Below are 22,937 nucleotides of genomic sequence, written 5' to 3'. Positions count from 1 at the left end.
CCGGAACGCAAAGAGTTTGATGCGTCCGGTGGACGTGAGGCGTAACGGGCGGTTAACGCCCTGGACCAGAACTAGAACGGTTTGTCGTAACGTGGGCGTCAACATGGACCCACACGCGTTATTATTTAACACCGATGTCCATTTCCGTTCCATGTCGCGACCAAATCGTCTCGGGACACCGCGGTAATCGGGGTTTTATTCTCGGATTTTCTTCTATCCTCAGAGGTGGGTGAATCTAGAAGAAGGGAAAAAAAGAAAAGAAAATAAGCTCTTGTGATTTTAAATGGATGAAACGCTGCGTTGCTTGGCTACAACGCAGGGAACAGAGAGAGAGACAGAGAGAGAGAGAGAGGATGTCTATTCAGAAAAGCTTAGAGGTTACTCATGACTGGGTAAAGACAATGTTACAGCAATAACCCGAAGGATGCTTGTCCAAGTCCTAGAGGTTTATTATCATTGTAGCCACGGGAGTTTAGGCTGTTGACCTCATCATTTCTGTTATTTTGTCAACAAACTGTAGGCCACCCCATTCACATGCAGCGATAGTAGTCTATAGGTTAGTGTTGTGTTTAGGAAACAGTAGATATATAGTCTATAGGTTAGTGTTGTGTTTAGGAAACAGTAGGTATATAGTCTATAGGTTAGTGTTGTGTTTAGGAAACAGTAGATATATAGTCTATAGGTTAGTGTTGTGTTTAGGAAACAGTAGATATATAGTCTATAGGTCAGTGTTGTGTTTAGGAAACAGTAGATATATAGTCTATAGGTTAGTGTTGTGTTGTGTTTAGGAAACAGTAGATATATAGTCTATAGGGTAGTGTTACAGTGTTGTGTTTAGGAAACAGTAGGTATATAGTCTATAAGTTAGTGTTGTGTTGTGTTTAGGAAACAGTAGATATATAGTCTATAGGTTAGTGTTGTGTTGTGTTTAGGAAACAGTAGGTATATAGTCTATAGGTTAGTGTTGTGTTTAGGAAACAGTAGATATATAGTCTATAGGGTAGTGTTACAGTGTTGTGTTTAGGAAACAGTAGGTATATAGTCTATAGGTTAGTGTTACAGTGTTGTGTTTAGGAAACAGTAGATATATAGTCTATAGGTTAGTGTTACAGTGTTGTGTTTAGGAAACAGTAGATATATAGTCTATAGGTTAGTGTTGTGTCTAGGAAACAGTAGGTATATAGTCTATAGGTTAGTGTTGTGTTTAGGAAACAGTAGGTATATAGTCTATAGGTTAGTGTTGTGTCTAGGAAACAGTAGATATATAGTCTATAGGTTAGTGTTGTGTTGTGTTTAGGAAACAGTAGGTATATAGTCTATAGGTTAGTGTTGTGTCTAGGAAACAGTAGATATATAGTCTATAGGTTAGTGTTGTGTTGTGTTTAGGAAACAGTAGGTATATAGTCTATAAGTTAGTGTTGTGTTGTGTTTAGGAAACAGTAGATATATAGTCTATAGGTTAGTGTTGTGTTGTGTTTAGGAAACAGTAGGTATATAGTCTATAGGTTAGTGTTGTGTTTAGGAAACAGTAGATATATAGTCTATAGGGTAGTGTTACAGTGTTGTGTTTAGGAAACAGTAGGTATATAGTCTATAGGTTAGTGTTACAGTGTTGTGTTTAGGAAACAGTAGATATATAGTCTATAGGTTAGTGTTACAGTGTTGTGTTTAGGAAACAGTAGATATATAGTCTATAGGTTAGTGTTGTGTCTAGGAAACAGTAGGTATATAGTCTATAGGTTAGTGTTGTGTTTAGGAAACAGTAGGTATATAGTCTATAGGTTAGTGTTGTGTCTAGGAAACAGTAGATATATAGTCTATAGGTTAGTGTTGTGTTGTGTTTAGGAAACAGTAGGTATATAGTCTATAGGTTAGTGTTGTGTCTAGGAAACAGTAGATATATAGTCTATAGGTTAGTGTTGTGTTGTGTTTAGGAAACAGTAGGTATATAGTCTATAGGTTAGTGTTGTGTTGTGTTTAGGAAACAGTAGATATATAGTCTATAGGTTAGTGTTGTGTTTAGGAAACAGTAGATATATAGTCTATAGGTTAGTGTTGTGTTGTGTTTAGGAAACAGTAGGTATATAGTCTATAGGTTAGTGTTGTGTTGTGTTTAGGAAACAGTAGATATATAGTCTATAGGTTAGTGTTGTGTTTAGGAAACAGTAGGTATATAGTCTATAGGTTAGTGTTGTGTTTAGGAAACAGTAGATATATAGTCTATAGGTTAGTGTTGTGTTGTGTTTAGGAAACAGTAGATATATAGTCTATAGGTTAGTGTTGTGTTTAGGAAACAGTAGATATATAGCCTATAGGTTAGTGTTGTGTTGTGTTTAGGAAACAGTAGATATATAGTCTATAGGTTAGTGTTGTGTTTAGGAAACAGTAGGTATATAGCCTATAGGTTAGTGTTGTGTTGTGTTTAGGAAACAGTAGATATATAGTCTATAGGGTAGTGTTGTGTTGTGTTTAGGAAACAGTAGATATATAGCCTATAGGTTAGTGTTGTGTTGTGTTTAGGAAACAGTAGATATATAGTCTATAGGTTAGTGTTGTGTTGTGTTTAGGAAACAGTAGGTATATAGTCTATAGGTTAGTGTTGTGTTGTGTTTAGGAAACAGTAGATATATAGTCTATAGGGTAGTGTTGTGTTGTGTTTAGGAAACAGTAGATATATAGCCTATAGGTTAGTGTTGTGTTGTGTTTAGGAAACAGTAGATATATAGTCTATAGGTTAGTGTTGTGTTGTGTTTAGGAAACAGTAGATATATAGCCTATAGGTTAGTGTTGTGTTTAGGAAACAGTAGGTATATAGTCTATAGGTTAGTGTTGTGTTGTGTTTAGGAAACAGTAGGTATATAGTCTATAGGTTAGTGTTGTGTTTAGGAAACAGTAGGTATATAGCCTATAGGTTAGTGTTGTGTTGTGTTTAGGAAACAGTAGGTATATAGTCTATAGGTTAGTGTTGTGTTTAGGAAACAGTAGGTATATAGTCTATAGGTTAGTGTTGTGTTTAGGAAACAGTAGATATATAGTCTATAGGTTAGTGTTGTGTCTAGGAAACAGTAGGTATATAGTCTATAGGTTAGTGTTGTGTCTAGGAAACAGTAGGTATATAGTCTATAGGTTAGTGTTGTGTTGTGTTTAGGAAACAGTAGGTATATAGTCTATAGGTTAGTGTTGTGTCTAGGAAACAGTAGGTATATAGTCTATAGGTTAGTGTTACAGTGTTGTGTTTAGGAAACAGTAGATATATAGTCTATAGGTTAGTGTTGTGTCTAGGAAACAGTAGGTATATAGCCTATAGGTTAGTGTTGTGTCTAGGAAACAGTAGGTATATAGTCTATAGGGTAGTGTTGTGTTTAGGAAACAGTAGGTATATAGTCTATAGGTTAGTGTTGTGTTGTGTTTAGGAAACAGTAGGTATATAGTCTATAGGTTAGTGTTGTGTTTAGGAAACAGTAGGTATATAGCCTATAGGGTAGTGTTGTGTTGTGTCTAGGAAACAGTAGGTATATAGTCTATAGGTTAGTGTTGTGTTTAGGAAACAGTAGGTATATAGTCTATAGGTTAGTGTTACAGTGTTGTGTTTAGGAAACAGTAGGTATATAGTCTATAGGTTAGTGTTACAGTGTTGTGTTTAGGAAACAGTAGATATATAGTCTATAGGTTAGTGTTGTGTTGTGTTTAGGAAACAGTAGGTATATAGCCTATAGGTTAGTGTTGTGTTTAGGAAACAGTAGATATATAGTCTATAGGTTAGTGTTGTGTTTAGGAAACAGTAGATATATAGTCTATAGGTTAGTGTTGTGTTGTGTTTAGGAAACAGTAGGTATATAGTCTATAGGTTAGTGTTGTGTTTAGGAAACAGTAGATATATAGTCTATAGGTTAGTGTTGTGTCTAGGAAACAGTAGGTATATAGTCTATAGGTTAGTGTTGTGTCTAGGAAACAGTAGGTATATAGTCTATAGGTTAGTGTTATGTCTAGGAAACAGTAGGTATATAGTCTATAGGTTAGTGTTGTGTTTAGGAAACAGTAGATATATAGTCTATAGGTTAGTGTTGTGTCTAGGAAACAGTAGGTATATAGTCTATAGGTTAGTGTTGTGTCTAGGAAACAGTAGGTATATAGCCTATAGGTTAGTGTTATGTCTAGGAAACAGTAGGTATATAGTCTATAGGTTAGTGTTGTGTCTAGGAAACAGTAGGTATATAGTCTATAGGTTAGTGTTGTGTCTAGGAAACAGTAGGTATATAGCCTATAGGTTAGTGTTATGTCTAGGAAACAGTAGGTATATAGTCTATAGGTTAGTGTTATGTCTAGGAAACAGTAGGTATATAGCCTATAGCCAACGCCCACTCATCCCATTCCCGCCTCGTCCTTCAGTTCTAAACCCGAACATAACCCAACAGAAGCGAACTAAACGAAACGGAAGCGAACCCGGATCATGGCTTGTACGTGCGGGAACTGGAGACGGTGGATCAGACCTCTCGTGGTCTGTCTCTATGTCGGCCTGCTGCTCATCGTTCTGCCGCTGTGTGTCTGGGAACTACAGAAGTCTGAGGTGAGATGGAACGAGGCTGAAAAATCTACCTTTCATATTAGGAGCAACTATTGCTCTCTCACATCTGTTAGCCTGTATGGTGTAACTGAGACCTGCCAACGCTGTTGTGTTGTTCTCCTCAGCTACTCGGCTTGATTTAACAAAAATGTTTTAAACATTTTTAGTCATTTAGCAGACGCTCTTATCCAGAGCGATTTACAGTAGTGAATGCATACATTTCATACATTTTTTTTTTTCTTCCCGTACTGGTCCCCCGTGGGAATCGAACCCACAACCCTGGCGTTGCAAACACCACGCTCTATCAACTGAGCCACACGTAGCCTGATCATTTTTTTGGACTGTCCAGATTGATCGCAACCGCTGGGATGCACAAATGTGTTTGTTTATAAATGGTATCTCCTAGTAAAGCCTGGTTATGTAGTTTAAACTTGATCTGTTTCAGATGGGGACCCACAGTAAAGCCTGGTTATGTAGTTTAAACTTGGTCTGTTTCAGATTTACCCACAGTAAAGCCTGGTTATGTAGTTTAAACTTGGTCTGTTTCAGATTTACCCACAGTAACGCCTGGTAATGTAGTTTAAACTTGGTCTGTTTCAGATGGGGACCCACAGTAAAGCCTGGTTATGTAGTTTAAACTTGATCTGTTTCAGGTGGAGACCCACAGTAAAGCCTGGTTATATAGTTTAAACTTGATCTGTTTCAGGTGGGGACCCATAGTAAAGCCTGGTTCATAGCTGGAGTGTTTGTGTTCATGACCATCCCCATCTCTCTGTGGGGGATCCTGCAGCACCTGGTACACTACACACAGCCTGAGCTACAGAAACCCATTATCAGGTAGGAACACACCTGGTTTACACTACACACAGCCTGAGCTACAGAAACCCATTATCAGGTAGGAACACACCTGGTTTACACTACACACAGCCTGAGCTACAGAAACCCATTATCAGGTAGGAACACACCTGGTTTACACTACACACAGCCTGAGCTACAGAAACCCATTATCAGGTAGGAACACACCTGGTTTACACTACACACAGCCTGAGCTACAGAAACCCATTATCAGGTAGGAACACACCTGGTTTACACTACACCTGTGGAAGCTAAAGCCAAATCCCTCAAGGTAAAAACTATTTTTGTAAATGTAGGAAGACCAGATACCACTGATCTTCTCTGTTGTGTTTTTATTTTTACAGGATCCTGTGGATGGTACCCATCTACAGTGTGGACAGTGTAAGGAGAAACTATTGTTACCGTTTCATTATAGTAATACTGTTATAGCATATCAATCTGGTCGAAGACCTCTCTCAATGCACAAGAGAATTATGGAACACTAGACTAGAACACAGAGCACTCTGGAACACTAGACTAGAACACAGAGAACTATGGAACACTAGACTAGAACACAGAGCACTCTGGAACACTAGACTAGAACACAGAGAACTATGGAACACTAGACTAGAACACAAAGAACTATGGAACACTAGACTAGAACACAGAGAACTATGGAACACTAGACTAGAACACAGAGAACTATGGAACACTAGACTAGAACACCGAGTCAGACATTCCATTGGTTTATAAGGTCCTGGAATGGCTGAACATTCTAAGTTCCATTGAGACCTTCGTATCTCTATGGTAACAGGACTAATTGAGGACGGTGTGGTGTTGTCACAAGGCTGGGCTGCTCAAATAGCAGAGTCAACACACACACACACACACACAGACCATTTCTTTACATTGGTCACTCCATCAATCAATATGTGCTGGTTGAAAATATATGGTAATATAATATATAATATTATATGGTCGTTCCTCATCTATCAATTAAACTGCCTTTCTCCCCCTCCTTCCTCTCCCCCTCCTTCCTCTCCCTATTCCTCCCTCTCCCCCTCCTTCCTCTCCCCCTCCCCCTCCTTCCTCTCCCCCTCCTTCCCCCCTTGGACATCTGTGTACCTTGGACTTCTTCTTCTTCAGTGGATCGCGCTGCGCTACCCCAGTATAGCCATCTACGTAGACACGTGTAGAGAGTGTTACGAGGCCTACGTCATTTACAACTTCCTCATCTTCCTGTTAAACTACCTCTCTAACCAGTATCCCAGTTTGGTGTTGATGCTAGAGGTTCAGGAACAACAGAAACACCTGCCACCTCTATGCTGCTGTCCACCATGGGCAATGGGAGAGTAAGTGAGGGAGGAGAGGGGAGGGAGGAGAGGGAGGAGAGGGAGGAGAGGGAGGGAGGAGAGGAGAGGGGGAGGGAGGGGGAGTGGAGGTAGGGAGGAGTTGGAGGGAGGGAGGGAGAGGGGAGAGTTGGAGTGATGGAGGGAGGGAGGGAGGGAGGAGAGGAGAGGAGAGGAGAGGAGAGAGAGGGGAGGGAGGAGAGAGGGAGGGAGGGAGGGAGGAGAGGGAAGGAGGGGAGAGGCAGGGAGGGAGGAGAGGGAAGGAAGGAGGGAGGGAGGGAGGGAGGAGAGAGGGAGAGGGGGAGAGAGGGGAGAGAGGCAGGGAGGGAGGGAGGAGAGGGAAGGAAGGAGGGAGGGAGGAGAGCGGGGGAGTGGAGGTAGGGAGGGAGGGAGGAGAGCAGGGAGAGATGGATGAACTTGAATACAATGTCTTGATTGGCTGATGGATGTGACTGATTGATGGTTGGTAGTGATTGATTGGCTGATGGATGTGACTGATTGATGGTTGGTAGTGATTGATTGGCTGATGGATGTGACTGATTGATGGATGTGACTGATTGATGGTTGTGATTGGTTGATGGATGTGACTGATTGATGGTTGTGATTGGTTGTCTCTCCTCTGTCAGGGTGTTGCTGTTCCGCTGTAAGCTGGGGGTTCTACAGTACACCGTCGTCAGGCCCGTAACTACAGTGATAGCACTGTAAGTACAGCACTAACCAAGTAGTATATTACTGTAATTTCCGGACTATTGAGCGCACCTGAATATAAGCTGCACCCACTGAATTTAAAAAATATATTTTATTTTGAACATAAATAAGCCGCACATGTCTATAAGCCGCAGGTGCCTACCGGTACATTGAAACAAATGAACTTTACACAGGCTTTAACGAAACACAGCTTGTAACAAAAATAAATAGGCTTTAACGAAACACGGCTTGTAACAAAAATAAATAGGCTTTAACGAAACACGGCTTGTAACAAAAAATAAAAAATTAGCAGTAAGCTTTAGTTGTCTTTTTACACTGAGTCAATTCCTCACGCTGCTGTTTCCAACGTCTTATCATCGACTCATTAAGACCAAGCTCCCGTGCAGCAGCTCTATTTCCTTTTCCAACAGCCAGATCAATCGCCTTCAACTTCAAAGCTGCATCATATGCATTTCTCCGTGTCTTTGCCATGATGAGGGTGACAAAATGACTACCGTAATCAGAATGATGGGAAGTTTGAGAGCGCTCGATTTAATCTAAACAGTAAACAAAAAAGTTGTTTGACCTTAACCTGTTCGGCAATTTCATTGGTCTAATGAACGCTTCATGCCGCCAAAAAACTGAGCACGTCACAGAATGTGTTTTTTTTGGAGAAAAAAATGTGAAAGCGGGAAAAATCCATATATTAGCCGCGTCATTGTTTAAGCCGCGAGGTTCAAAGCCTGGGAAAAAAGTTGCGGCTTATAGTCCCGGAATTTACGGTAGGCATTACAAAATACATAAATACAGAATAGGAAAGGTTGATCAGGTTACAATGTTTTTCTGATCCCCTCTCTCACTCTCTCTCCATCCTCCCCTCTCTCTCTCTCTCTCTCTCTCCTTCCTCCCCCTATCTCTCTCTCTCTCTCTCTCTCCTTCCTCCCCCCCTCTCTCTCTCTGTAGTGCCTGTCAGTTGTGTGGTGTGTATGACGAGGGAAACTTCAGCAACAGGAATGCCTGGACCTACCTGGTCCTAGTCAACAATATCTCTCAACTGGTGAGAACTCACACATCTGGTCCTAACCTGGTCATAGTCAACAATATCTCTCAACTGGTGAGAACTCACACACCTGGTCCTAACCTGGTCCTAGTCAACAATATCTCTCAACTGGTGAGAACTCACACACCTGGTCCTAACCTGGTCCTAGTCAACAATATCTCTCAACTGGTGAGACCTCACACACCTGGTCCTAACCTGGTCCTAGTCAACAATATCTCTCAACTGGTGAGACCTCACACACCTGGTCCTAACCTGGTCCTAGTCAACAATATCTCTCAACTGGTGAGACCTCACAAACCTGGTCCTAACCTGGTCCTAGTCAACAATATCTCTCAACTGGTGAGAACTCACACACCTGGTCTTACCTGGTCCTAGTCAACAATATCTCTCAACTGGTGAGAACTCACACACCTGGTCCTAACCTGGTCCTAGTCAACAATATCTCTCAACTGGTGAGAACTCACACACCTGGTCCTAACCTGGTCCTAGTCAACAATATCTCTCAACTGGTGAGACCTCACACACCTGGTCCTAACCTGGTCCTAGTCAACAATATCTCTCAACTGGTGAGACCTCACACCTGGTCCTAACCTGGTCCTAGTCAACAATATCTCTCAACTGGTGAGACCTCACACACCTGGTCCTAACCTGGTCCTAGTCAACAATATCTCTCAACTGGTGAGAACTCACACACCTGGTCTTACCTGGTCCTAGTCAACAATATCTCTCAACTGGTGAGAACTCACACACCTGGTCCTAACCTGGTCCTAGTCAACAATATCTCTCAACTGGTGAGAACTCACACACCTGGTCCTAACCTGGTCCTAGTCAACAATATCTCTCAACTGGTGAGAACTCACACACCTGGTCCTAACCTGGTCCTAGTCAACAATATCTCTCAACTGGTGAGAACTCACACACCTGGTCCTAACCTGGTCCTAGTCAACAATATCTCTCAACTGGTGAGAACTCACACACCTGGTCCTAACCTGGTCCTAGTCAACAATATCTCTCAACTGGTGAGAACTCACACACCTGGTCCTAACCTGGTCCTAGTCAACAATATCTCTCAACTGGTGAGAACTCACACACCTGGTCCTTTCTACATTTCTACATCAAACCGTCGTTGTGGGTAAACAGATGATCTGCGTATGTGTATTGTGAAGCATGGAGGAGGTGTGATGGTGTGGGGGTGCTTTTCTGGTGACACTGTCTGTGATTTATTTAGAATTGGCTATTTGAAGAATCTCAAATCTTAAATATATTTTGATTTGTTTTAACACTTTTTTGGTTGCTACATGATTCCATATGTGTTATTTCATAGTTTTGATGTCTTCACTATTATTCTACAATGTAGAAAATAGTAAAAATAAAGAAAAACCCTTGAATGAGTAAGTGTTCTTAAAACTTTGGACCGGTAGTGTATGTCTATATATAGTGTTGTAACATCACTGTGGTATTTCACCCAATAGATATGGGAGTTTATCAAAATTGGATTTGTTTTCGAATTCTTTGTGGGTCTGTGTAATCTGAGGGGAAATATGTGTCTCTAATATGGTCATACATTTGGCAGGAGGTTAGGAAGTACAGCTCCGTTTCCACCTCATTTTGTGGGCAGTGTTGCACACAGCCTGTCTTCTCTTGAGAGCCAGGTCTGCCTACGGCGGCCTTTCTCAATAGCAAGGCTAATGCTCACTCACTCTCTCTCTCTCTCTCTCTCTCTCTCTCTCTCTCTCCAGTTTGCCATGTATTGTCTGGTGCTGCTGTATAAAGCCTTGAAGGATGAACTGAGTCAGATTAGACCTGTCGGGAAGTTCCTCTGTGTTAAAATGGTCGTCTTCGTCTCGTTCTGGTAAGAGGAGGAGGGATGCGTGTTTTCAGTGAATCAACAATGTCTATTAGAACACATGACCTGGGTTTTTTCTGACTCTTGCTTAGCGTTGCGTGTGAGTGCCTGGGTACCACAACCAAAAGGAGAAAGTCAACAATTCCCCCTCGTCTCTCTGTCTCTCTCTCTCGCTATCTCTTCCCCTCCCCTCTCCCTCGACTCTCTCTTTCCCTCCCTCCCTCGCTCTCTCTCTTCCCCTCCCCTCTCCCTCACTTTCTCTTTCCCTCCCTCGCTCTCTCTTCCCCTCCCCTCTCCCTCACTCTCTCTTTCCCTCCGTCGCTCTCTCTTCCCCACCCCCTCCCTCTTTCCATCTCTCCACTCTCTTTGTCTCTTTCTCTCCCCTACCTCTTTCCCTCCCTCCCTCGCTCTCTCTTCCCCACCCCCTCCCTCTTTCCATCTCTCCACTCTCTTTGTCTCTTTCTCTCCCCTACCTCTCTTTCCCTCCCTCCCTCCCTCGCTCTCTCTTTCTCTCCCCTCCCTCTCTCTTTCTCTCCCCTCCCTCTCTCTTTCTCTCCCCTCCCTCCATCTCTCCAGGCAAGCAGTGTTGATAGCTATACTGGTGAAAGTCGGAGTGATCTCTGACAAACATACCTGGGACTGGGACAATGTTGAGGCTGTAGCCACTGGACTACAGGTACACACACACACACACACACACACACACACCCACCCACACACACACACACACACACACACACACACACCTAACCCTTCCACACCCCGACAATACATCTGTGTAGAGATGTTTCCACTACACTACAGCTGTACCTATAAACCCACCTCTCTAACTCTCTCTCTCTCTTCCTCTCCCTCTCTACTCCAGGACTTTATCATCTGTGTAGAGATGTTTCTAGCAGCTATTGCCCACCACTACAGCTTTACCTATAAACCCACCTCTCTAACTCTCTCTCTCTCTTTCTCTTCCTCTCCCTCTCTACTCCAGGACTTTATCATCTGTGTAGAGATGTTTGTAGCAGCCATTGCCCACCACTACAGCTTTACCTATAAACCCTACATACTGGAGGCAGAGGAGGGAAGCTGTTTTGACTCCTTCATGGCCATGTGGGACGTGTCTGACATCAGAGCAGACATCTCAGAGCAGGTCCAACACGTAGGTGAGTAGGGTTGGGATCACAGGATGCTTAACTATGTTCAATATTAGCTCAATGTTACCCAACAACAATGGATAGATGCTAACTAAACATTAGCTCAATGTTACCCAACAACAATGGATAGATGCTAACTTAACATTAGCTCAATGTTACCCAACAGCAATGGATATTTGCTAACTAAACATTAGCTCAATGTTACCCAACAGCAGTGGATAGACGCTAACTAAACATTAGCTCAATGTTACCCAATGGATAGATGCTAACTAAACATTAGTTCAATGTTACCCAATGGCAATGGATATGCTAACTAAATGTTAGCTCAATGTCACCCAACAACAATGGATAGGTGCTAACTAAACATTAGCTCAATGTTACCCAACAGCAATGTTACCCAGCACATTAAAAAAAATGTATGAAATGTATGCATTCACTACTGTAAGTCGCTCTGGATAAGAGCGTCTGCTAAATGACTAAAATGTAAATGTAAAATGTTACCCAACAACAATGGATAGATGCTAACTAAACATTAGCTCAATGTTACCCAACAGCAATGGATAGGTGCTAACTAAACATTAGCTCAATGTTACCCAACAGCAATGGATAGATGCTAACTAAACATTAGCTGAATGTTACCCAACAACAATGGATAGGTGCTAACTAAACATTAGCTGAATGTTACCCAACAATGGATATATGCTAACTAAACATTAGCTCAATGTTACCCAACAGCAATGGATAGATGCTAACTAAACATTAGCTGAATGTTACCCAACAATGGATATATGCTAACTAAACATTAGCTGAATGTTACCCAACAATGGATAGATGCTAACTAAACATTAGCTGAATGTTACCCAACAGCAATGGATAGATGCTAACTAAACATTAGCTGAATGTTACCCAACAGCAATGGATAGGTGCTAACTAAACATTAGCTGAATGTTACCCAACAGCAATGGATAGATGCTAACTAAACATTAGCTCAATGTTACCCAACAGCAATGGATAGATGCTAACTAAACATTAACTGAATGTTACCCAATGGATAGATGCTAACTAAACATTAGTTCAATGTTACCCAATGGCAATGGATATGCTAACTAAATGTTAGCTCAATGTTACTCCCAATGTCAAATGAATGTTGCTGTCAAGGTTGACCTGTGTATACTCTCTTTGTGTGTGTACTCTGTGTGTGTGTATGTGTACTCTCTCTCTCTCTGTGTGTGTGTGTGTGTAGCTACCACTAACCTGGTCCTGTCCCTGCGTAATAACACCACCCCTCCCCCCTCAGGTCGGACGGTCCTGGGCAGACCCAATAAGATGTACTTTGGCTCCACCGGTCGTCCTGAACACACTGAACACACAGGTCTGTCTGGCCGTCCTGAACACACTGGTCTGTCTGGCCGTCCTGAACACACTGGTCTGTCTGGCCGTCCTGAACACACTGGTCTGTCTGGCCGTCCTGAACACACTGGTCTGTCTGGCCGTCCTGAACACACTGGTCTGTCTGGCCGTACTGAACACACTGAACTAGAGGTCGACCGATTATGATTTTTCAACGCCGATACCAATTATTGGAGGACCAAAAAAGCCGATACCGATTAATCGGCCGTTTTTTAAATTTGTATTATTATTATTTTATTTACTTATTTAAAAAAAAAAAAAATCTCTTTTAATTTGTAATAGTGACAATTACAACAATACTGAATGAACACTTATTTTAACTTAATATAATACATAAATAAAATCAATTTAGCCTCAAATAAATAATGAAACATGTTCAATTTGGTTTAAATAATGCAAAAAAAAAGTGTTGGAGAAGAAAGTAAAAGTGCAATATGTGCCATGTAAGAAAGCTAATGTTTAAGTTCCTTGCTCAGAACATGAGAACATATGAAAGCTGGTGGTTCCTTTTAACATAAGTCTTCAATATTCCCAGGTAAGAAGTTTTAGGTTGTAGTTATTATAGGAATTATAGGACTATTTTTCTCTATACCATTTGTATTTCATATACCTTTGACTATTGGATGTTCTTATAGGCACTTTAGTATTGCCAGTGTAACAGTATAGCTTCCGTCCCTCTCCTCGCTCCTACCTGGGCTCGAACCAGGAACACATCGACAACAGCCACCCTCGAAGCAGCGTTACCCATGTAGAGCAACGGGAACAACTACTCCAAGTCTCAGAGCGAGTGACGTTTGAAACGCTATTAGCGCACACCTGCTAACTAGCTAGCCATTTCACATCAGTTACACCAGCCTAATCTTGGGAGTTGACAGGCTTGAAGTCATAAACAGCGCAACGCATTGCGAAGAGCTGCTGGCAAAACGCACGAAAGTGCTGTTTGAATGAATGCTTACGAGCCTGCTGGTGCCTACCACCGCTCAGTCAGACTGCTCTATCAAATCATAGACTTAATTATAACATAACACACAGAAATACGAGCCTTTGGCCATTAATATGGTCGAAACCTTAAAACTATCATCTCGAAAACAAAATGTTTTTTCTTTCAGTGAAATACGGAACCGTTCCGTATTTTATCTAACGGGTGGCATCCCTAAGTCTAAATATTCCTGTTACATTGCACAACCTTCATTGGTATGTCATAATTATGTACAATTCCGGCAAATTAGTTCGCAACGAGCCAGGCAATGAACGCAAGAGCAGTGACACAATTTCATGTTAGCAGGCAATATTAACTAAATATGCAGGTTTAAAAATATTAACTTGTGTATTGATTTTAAAGAAAGGCATTGATGTTTATGGTTAGGTACATTGGTGCAACGACAGTGCTTTTTTCGCAAATGCGCTTGTTAAATCATCACCCGTTTGTCGAAGTAGGCTGTGATTCGATGAGAAATTAACAGGCACCGCATCGATTATATGCAACGCAGGACACGTTAGATAAACTAGTAATATCATCAACCATGTGTAGTTAACTAGTGATTATGTTAAGATTGATAGTTTTTTATAAGTTTAATGCTAGCTAGCAACTTACCTTGGCTTCTTGCTGCCCTCCCGTAACAGGTAGTCAGCCTGCCATGCAGGCTCCTCGTGGAGTGCAATGTAAAAGGTGGTTAGAGCGTTGGACTAGTAACCAGAAGGTTGCAAAAACGAATCCCCGAATCCCCCCTGAACAAGGCAGTTAACCCCCGTTCCTAGGCCGTCTTTGAAAATAAGAATGTGTTCTTAACTGACTTGCCTAGTTAAATAAAGGTGTAAAAAAAAAAAAAGGCAAATCGGTGCCCAAAAATACCGATTTTACCGATTGTTATGAAAACTTGAATCGGCCCTAATTAATCGGCCATTCCGATTAATCGGTCGACCTCTACTCTGAACACACAGGTCTGTCTGGCCATCCTGAACACACAGGTCTGTCTGGCCATCCTGAACACACAGGTCTGCCTGGCCATCCTGAACACACAGGTCTGCCTGGCCATCCTGAACACACAGGTCTGCCTGGCCATCCTGAACACACAGGTCTGCCTGGCCATCCTGAACACACAGGTCTGCCTGGCCATCCTGAACACACAGGTCTGCCTGGCCATCCTGAACACACAGGTCTGCCTGGCCATCCTGAACACACAGGTCTGCCTGGCCATCCTGAACACACAGGTCTGCCTGGCCATCCTGAACACACAGGTCTGCCTGGCCATCCTGAACACACAGGTCTGCCTGGCCATCCTGAACACACAGGTCTGCCTGGCCATCCTGAACACACTGAGCACACAGGTCTGTCTGGCCGTCCTGAACACACAGGTCTGTCTGGCCGTCCTGAACACACAGGTCTGTCTGGCCGTCCTGAACACACTGAACACACAGGTCTGTCTGGCCGTCCTGAACACACTGAACACACAGGTCTGCCTGGCCTTCCTGAACACACAGGTCTGTCTGGCCGTCCTGAACACACAGGTCTGTCTGGCCGTCCTGAACACACAGAACACACAGGTCTGCCTGGCCATCCTGAACACACAGGTCATACAGTTATAGATTTGGTATTTCTGATCTGTTATATTTACATTATTAGTCAGTTTATATTATTTTGCAATATTTTATGCACTTTGAGATTATCTTGTAATGAAATTATTATTATTAGGTCTCCTGTCTGCTGCGTCCCAGGGGGGGTCAGAGCAAGACATCGTCACGGAAACCGTCTCCGTCCCCGCCTCCCCTCTGTCGGGTCACTACCAGGGACTAGGCCACACCCCAAAGCCACACTCTTACTCCGCCCCCTCCGGGTTCATTTCTTCTGATTGGGACGAGGACAGCGAGGAGAAAGAATCGGAGACCAGTGCAGGGGTTTCGCACACTGGTGGCGACACCCCCGCCGCCGACATCAGTGGAGCCCTCGTTGAAATAACTGGTGACACTTCCACCGACATCACTGGCCATGCCCTCATTGACATCAGTAGCGAAGTCTCCGGTGAAATGAGTGGTGACATCGCCAGTAACATTACTTTTTGCACGTAGGAGGAGTGTTATTGGTCCAGGGTGTGTTCCTTCCTGTCTTCGTGACTCCTCCCCTTCACCCTGACTGGCTGAGACAAGCTGGCGAGTGAGTTTCTAAAGGGGCAGTTGGACACAATTCAGGAAAGAAGGGTTGAAAATCAGAACCAGTCGAGGAGAGAGAGTTTGGACACAGAGGAAGCCATGTTGGTGTTGTATTTCCCATGCCATAACAATAGATTAATTATAAATAACTTTATAAATGATGTTTATAAAACACTAATGTCAAGTTTGACATAATAATATGATATAATTATGTTTCGTTACTATAATTACTATTATTTTGTAATTAATACTTTTTTTGGATAACAATGGTATTTTATTGTTGACATTATTTTGTCGTTATCCGTTTCATTCATTTAATATATATTAATACAACAATTTAATACCATATATATATAAATACACTGCAATAGCCTGAAGTACAGCTAATCATTATTACAGACATGTTACTAAAGACAATAACACAGCTTACTCACACCATAGCAGACCGTGCTTCTATTCAGCAGTAGGATGCCATTGACTTGTCAGCTGATTTATTCAACGACCTTCTTATGTTGCCTTGGTAATAAAACCATTACAAAATAACATGGCGTTAGCTTTGTCTGAATGGTGTTTCCAACTTCCCCACGGTAGAATAACATGGTGTTAGCTTTGTCTGAATGGTGTTTCCAACTTCCCCACGGTAGAATAACATGGTGTTTCCAACTTCCCCACGGTAGAATAACATGGTGTTTACAACTTCCCCACGGTAGAATAACATGGTGTTTACAACTTCCCCACGGTAGAATAACATGGTGTTAGCTTTGTCTGAATGGTGTTTACAACTTCCCCACGGTAGAATAACATGGTGTTTACAACTTCCCCACGGTAGAATAACATGGTGTTTACAACTTCCCCACGGTAGAATAACATGGTGTTAGCTTTGTCTGAATGGTGTTTACAACTTATATGATCGATAAATCAACATATTCCCAAGCAACTGGGAGAGAGTGAGCGGTCAGTTATGTACAACAGCGAACCAATCAGTTGGTAAAGCGGCGCGGCGACATGAATCCAACAAGCCGATAGGCTTCCCTCAGAGGAAAAGGAGCAACTTGGAGAAGCAAAACCAAGAGCAATGAACAGCTGAAGGAGATCCAGGGAAACATAGCTAAAATGTTCTCAATGCTCACCACAACAAACTGTTACAATCTGTTGTTAAAAAAAAGTAGATTAGTTTATGTCAGACACGCACAAACAAAGAGTGAGCATGAATGAACAAGACAAGAAAATTAACCATTTGGAAACAAACTTGCAAACTTTAGAAAGATGAATTGGACCAGCAAGAAAACATAATGAGACGAAACGACAAGACAATATAGTCCTTACCGGAAGATTAGGAAAAAGGCAACCTGGTCTCAGAGCATTTCGTATCGTTCTGTACGTAAATCGGCGACACTCCTTTTAGTATGATATGTTACGTTTGGTATGGTTACATAAGACATATGGTTACTTAAGGCGGAAAATTAAAGTTGGGTGGTTGGGTGTGTGTATAACACGAACGTTTAGCAACCCAAAGGTTGAGAGTTTGAATCTCGTCACGGACAACTTGAGCATTTTAGCTAATTAGCAACATTTCAACTACTTACTACTTATTATCTACTTTACATGTTAGATAACTGGGTTGGCGCCCACCCTTGGGTTGTGCCGTGGCGGAGATCTTCGTGGGCTATACTTTCGGCCTTGTCTCAGGATGGTAAGTTGGTGGTTGAAGATATCCCTCTAGTGGTGTGGAGGTGTAGTGCTTTGGCAAAGTGGGTGGGGTTATATCCTGCCTGTTTGGCCCTGTCTGGGGGTATCATCGGATGGGGCCACAGTGTCTCCTGACCCCTCCTGTCTCTGCCTCCAGTATTTATGCTGCAGCAGTTTATGTGTCGGGGGGCTAGGGTCAGTCTGTTGCATCTGGAGTATTTCTCTTGTCTTATCCGGTGTCCTGTGTGAATTTAAGTATGCTCTCTCTAATTCTCTCTTTCTTTCTTTCTTTCTCTTGGAGGACCTGAGCCCTAGGACCATGCCTCAGGACTACCTGGCATGATGACTCCTTGCTGTCCCCAGTTCACCTGGCCGTGCTGCTGCTCCAGTTTCAACTGTTCTGCCTGCGGCTATGGAACCCTGACCTATTCACCGGACGTGCTACCTGTCCCAGACCTGCTGACCCAGACCTGCTGGAACCCTGACCTGTTCACCGGACGTGCTACCTGTCCCAGACCTGCTGTTTTCAACTCTCTAGAGACAGCAGGAGCGGTAGAGATACTCTCAAAGATCGGCTATGAAAAAGCCAACTGACACTTACTCTTGAGTTGCTGACTTGTTGCACCCTCGACAACTACTATGATTATTATTTGACCATGCTGGTCATTTATGAACATTTGAACATCTTGGCCATGTTCTGTTATAATCTCCACCACGGGCACAGCCAGAAGAGGACTGGCCATCCCTCATAGCCTGGTTCCTCTCTAGGTTTCTTCCTAGGTTCCTGCACAGCCAGAAGAGGACTGGCCATCCCTCATAGCCTGGTTCCTCTCTAGGTTTCTTCCTAGGTTTTGGCCTTTCTAGGGAGTTTTTCCTAGGGATTTTTCCTAGCCACCGTGCTTCTACACCTGCATTGCTTGCTGTTTGGGGTTTAAGGCTGGGTTTCTGTTACAGCACTTTGAGATATCAGCTGATGTAAGAAGGGCTATATAAATACATTTGATTTGATGGAGTATACATCACGAGGCGATGGCTCCATCTGCTGGACGTGCCAGATCTCGACGGGCTCTCCAGCCAGGACTAATAGGGGCTGATTGGGGAGCTGGTGAGTATCAAGGCCTGATTGCTCACCAGCGGCCCATAAAGCTGCCAGAAGGGCAGCACACCGGAAGAGTGGGGGGAAGAAAGGACTCCCGTGTTATTGTTGACGGTTGCAGAGGTAAGAAGAGGGAGTTCAGCTTTGTGCCCGACAGGATACAGCCAGACCCGGAGCCCAGAAGACGGTGTCCCGGAGAGGGTCTCATGGGGAGACCTATCCTTTTCTTTTTGATCTATTATTTAAATAAACACCCTTGAAACTGAGCTAATCCTTCTCTGTCCGTTTCTGAAAACGTCTTGACCAAACCCCCCTGGTCTGCCACAATAGATTTCTCTACTGTATTATTGATTGTATGTTTTGTTTATTCCATGTGTAACTGTGTTGTTGTATGTTGTCGAACTGCTTTGCTTTATCTTGGGCTAGGTCGCAGTTGTAAATGAGAACTTGTTCTCAACTAGCCTACCTGGTTAAATAAAGGTGAAATAAAAACACAGACAGTCAGACAGACAACCACACACAGACAGTCAGACAGACAACCACACGCACACACAGTCAGACAGACAACCACACACACAGACAGTCAGACAGACAACCACACACAGACAGTCAGACAGACAACCACACGCACACACAGTCAGACAGACAACCACACACACAGACAGTCAGACAGACAACCACACACACAGACAGTCAGACAGACAACCACACACACAGACAGTCAGACAGACAACCACACACACACACAGACAGTCAGACAGACAGACAACCACACACACAGACAGTCAGACAGACAACCACACACACAGACAGTCAGACAGACAACCACACACACAGTCAGACAACCACACACACAGACAGTCAGACAGACAACCACACACACAGACAGTCAGACAGACAACCACACACACAGACAGTCAGACAGACAACCACACATAGACAGTCAGACAGACAACCACACACAAAGACAGTCAGACAGACAGACAACCACACACACAGACAGACAACCACACACACAGACAGTCAGACAGACAACCACACACAGACAGTCAGACAGACAACCACACACACAGACAGTCAGGCAGACAACCCCACACACAGACCTCTCCTCAGAATCCTACAGTGAAGCCACGAGGGGAGAGAGAGAGGTCTGAAAACTCATCTGACTACAAGAAAAATAATGATGTGAAACCAGTTGTATTACAACATTTAATCATGATTTTATTGGGAATAAAAAAAGCCTGTATGGAATGTCCAGATATACAGTTAAACACACGGGTGAATATAACAGTAATATGACACAGAACTCTAACTTCCACTTATTAATCAACATGTCACCTGACAAGTCAACGTTAAAATTTGGCTTAAGAAGAAGTTAGATTTCTCCTCATATAAAGCACTTACAGTTCCATTCTGAAATACACGACCAGCTGATTAGTACATATTTACATTTTAGTCATTTAGCAGACGCTCTTATCCAGAGCGACTTACAGTAGTGAATGCATACATTTCATACATTTATTTTCATGCATTTTTTTTTTGTTGTACTGGCCCCCCGTGGGAATTGAACCCACAACCCTGGCGTTGCAAACACCATGCTCTACCAACTGAGCCACAGGGAAGCTACAGGTAGGTAGGTAGGTAGGTACACGGTTTTTAAACATTTTTAAAAATCACTTCACTTCTGGTCATTCTCTGATAAGTGGCTGATGATCATTATCCTAATTCCTGGTGGGGGAATATGACCATAACATCTCTCTCCCCCCCCCCCCTTGCTGGTGATATTCTGATAGTGGAGTCATATATACTTGAAGTGGGAAGTTTACATCCACTTAGGTTGGAGTCATTAAAACTCGTTTTTCAACCACTCCACACATTTCTTGTTAACAAACTATAGTTTTGGCAAGTCGGTTAGGACATCTACTGTATGCATGACACAAGTCATTTTTCCAACAATTGTTTACAGACAGATTATTTCACTTATAATTCACTGCATCACAATTCCAGTGGGTCAGAAGTTTACATACACTAAGTTGACTGTGCCTTTAAACAGCTTGGAAAATTCCAGAATATTATGTCATGGCCTTGGAAGCTTCTGATAGGCTAATTGACATCATTTGAGTCAATTGGAGGTGTACCTGTGGATGTATTTCAAGGCCTACCTTCAAACTCAGTGCCTCTTTGCATGACATCATGGGAAAATCAAAAGAAATCAGAAGAAAGACCTCAAAAAGATTGTAGACCTCCACAAGTCTGGTTCACCCTTGGGAGCAATTTCCAAACACCTGAAGGTACCACGTTCATCTGTACAAACAATAGTATGCAAGTATAAACACCATGGGACCACGCAGCCGTCATACCGCTCAGGAAGGAGACACGTTCTGTCTCCTAGAGATGAACGTACCTTGGTGCGAAAAGTGCAAATCAATCCCAGAACAACAGCAAAGGACCTTGTGAAGATGCTGGAGGAAACAGGGTCAAAAGTATCTATATCCACAGTAAAACAAGTCCTATATCGACATAACCTGAAAGGCTGCTCAGCAAGGAAGAAGCCACTGCTTCAAAAACGGCATAAAAAAGCCAGACTACGGTTTGCAACTGCACATGGGGACAAAGATCGTACTTTTTGGAGAAATGTCCTCTGGTCTGATGAAACAAAATAGAACTGTTTGGCCATAATGACCATCGTTATGTTTGGAGGAAAAAGGGGGAGGATTGCAAGCCGAAGAACACCATCCCAACCGTGAAGCACGGGGGTGGCAGCATAATGTTGTGGGGGTTATTTGCTGCAGGAGGGACTGGTGCACTTCACAAAATAGATGGCATCATGAGGGAGGAAAATTATGTTGATATATTGAAGCAACAGCTCAAGACATCAGTCAGGAAGTTAAAGCTTGGTCGCAAATGGGTCTTCCAAATGGACAATGACCCCAAGCACACTTCCAAAGTTGTGGCAAAATGCCTTAAGAACAACAAAGTCAAGGTATTGGAGTGGTCATCACAAAGCCCTGACCTCAATCCTATAGAAAATTTGTGGGCAGACCTGAAAAAGTGTGTGAGAGCAAGGAGGCCTACAAACCTGACTCAGTTACACCAGCTCTGTCAGGAGGAATGGGCCAAAATTCACCCAACTTATTGTGGGAAGCTTGTAGAAGGCTACCCAAAATATTTGACCCAAGTTAAACAATTTAAAGGCAATGCTACCAAATACTAATTGAGTGTATGTAAACTTCTGACCCACTGGGAATGTGATGAAAGAAATAAAAGCTGAAATAAATAATTCTCTCTACTATTATTCTGACATTTCACATTCTGAAAATAAAGTGGTGATCCTAACTGACCTAAGACTGGGAATTTTTACTAGGATTAAATGTCAGGAATTGTGAAAAAACGAGTTTAAATGTATTTGGCTAAGGTGTACGTAAACTTCTGACTTCAACTGTAGATTCAACAGGATTGAGTTTCAGTTCTGAAAGTTTCAGGTTTCTATCTAGTAACTCCTCATCCTGTAAACAGAGCTTCGTCTCTCAAGGTAACCACGTTGGTGGGTATTCTGTCAACACTCTCTCTCTCTTTACCTCTCCCACACCAACTCAGTCTCTCTCTCTCTCTCTTTACCTCTCCCACACCAACTCAGCCTCTCTCTCTCTCTCTCTCTTTACCTCTCCCACACCAACTCAGCCTCTGCTCGCTATCTCTATCTATCTTACCTCTCCCACACCAACTCAGCTCTCTCTCTCTCTCTCTCTCTCTCTCTCTCTCTTTACCTCTCCCACACCAACTCAGCCTTTCTCTCTCTCTCTCTCTCTCTTTACCTCTCCCACACCAACTCAGCCTCTCTCTCTCTCTCTCTCTTTACCTCTCCCACACCAACTCAGCCTCTCTCTCTCTCTCTCTCTCTCTCTCTCTTTACCTCTCCCACACCAACTCAGTCTCTCTCTCTCTCTCTCTCTCTCTTACCTCTCCCACACCAACTCACCCTCTCTCTCTCTCTCTCTCTCCTTACCTCCCACCCACTCACCTCTCTCTCTCTCTCTCTCTCTCTTTCCCTCTCCCACACCACTCCCTCTCTCTCTCTCTCTCTCTCTCTCTCTCTCTTTACCTCTC

At 42.9% G+C, this 22,937-nt stretch overlaps 1 protein-coding gene and 1 long non-coding RNA gene across 7 annotated transcripts in view; one reads left to right on the top strand and one right to left on the bottom strand.

The window, feature by feature from the left end:
* The window catches only part of LOC115198026 (transmembrane protein 184C), a 16,698-nt gene extending 108 nt beyond the window's left edge, over window positions 1–16,590 (top strand). Inside the window, exons 1-12 of one of the 6 annotated variants that reach the window (XM_029759679.1) lie at window positions 1–225; window positions 4,416–4,567; window positions 5,271–5,401; window positions 5,764–5,800; window positions 6,545–6,750; window positions 7,374–7,448; window positions 8,398–8,491; window positions 10,234–10,346; window positions 10,917–11,016; window positions 11,326–11,497; window positions 12,732–12,860; window positions 15,591–16,590. The exon at window positions 1–225 is cut by the window's left edge and continues 108 nt beyond it. In XM_029759679.1, the coding sequence (XP_029615539.1) occupies window positions 4,451–4,567; window positions 5,271–5,401; window positions 5,764–5,800; window positions 6,545–6,750; window positions 7,374–7,448; window positions 8,398–8,491; window positions 10,234–10,346; window positions 10,917–11,016; window positions 11,326–11,497; window positions 12,732–12,860; window positions 15,591–15,964 (1,548 nt within the window). In that variant the 5' untranslated portion in view covers window positions 1–225; window positions 4,416–4,450 and the 3' untranslated portion in view covers window positions 15,965–16,590. Of the gene's footprint in view, window positions 393–4,164; window positions 4,568–5,270; window positions 5,402–5,428; window positions 5,634–5,763; window positions 5,801–6,544; window positions 6,751–7,373; window positions 7,449–8,397; window positions 8,492–10,233; window positions 10,347–10,916; window positions 11,017–11,325; window positions 11,498–12,731; window positions 12,861–15,590 lie in introns of those variants that run through there. The other 5 variants (XM_029759678.1, XM_029759680.1, XM_029759677.1 and 2 more) reach the window with 5 other exon arrangements.
* A 5,645-nt stretch (window positions 16,591–22,235) lies between these two features.
* On the bottom strand, window positions 22,236–22,904 carry LOC115197894 (uncharacterized). The gene is made up of 2 exons (XR_003879095.1): window positions 22,852–22,904; window positions 22,236–22,428 (listed from the first exon to the last, which is right to left on the bottom strand). It is a non-coding gene; the product is annotated as an uncharacterized LOC115197894 (long non-coding RNA).
* Between the last annotated feature and the right edge of the window lie 33 nt (window positions 22,905–22,937).

This window comes from Salmo trutta, chromosome 8 (genome assembly GCF_901001165.1).
Source record: "Salmo trutta chromosome 8, fSalTru1.1, whole genome shotgun sequence".
Taxonomy (NCBI): Eukaryota; Metazoa; Chordata; class Actinopteri; order Salmoniformes; family Salmonidae; genus Salmo; species Salmo trutta.
This window is presented reverse-complemented; position numbering and strand designations above follow the sequence as displayed.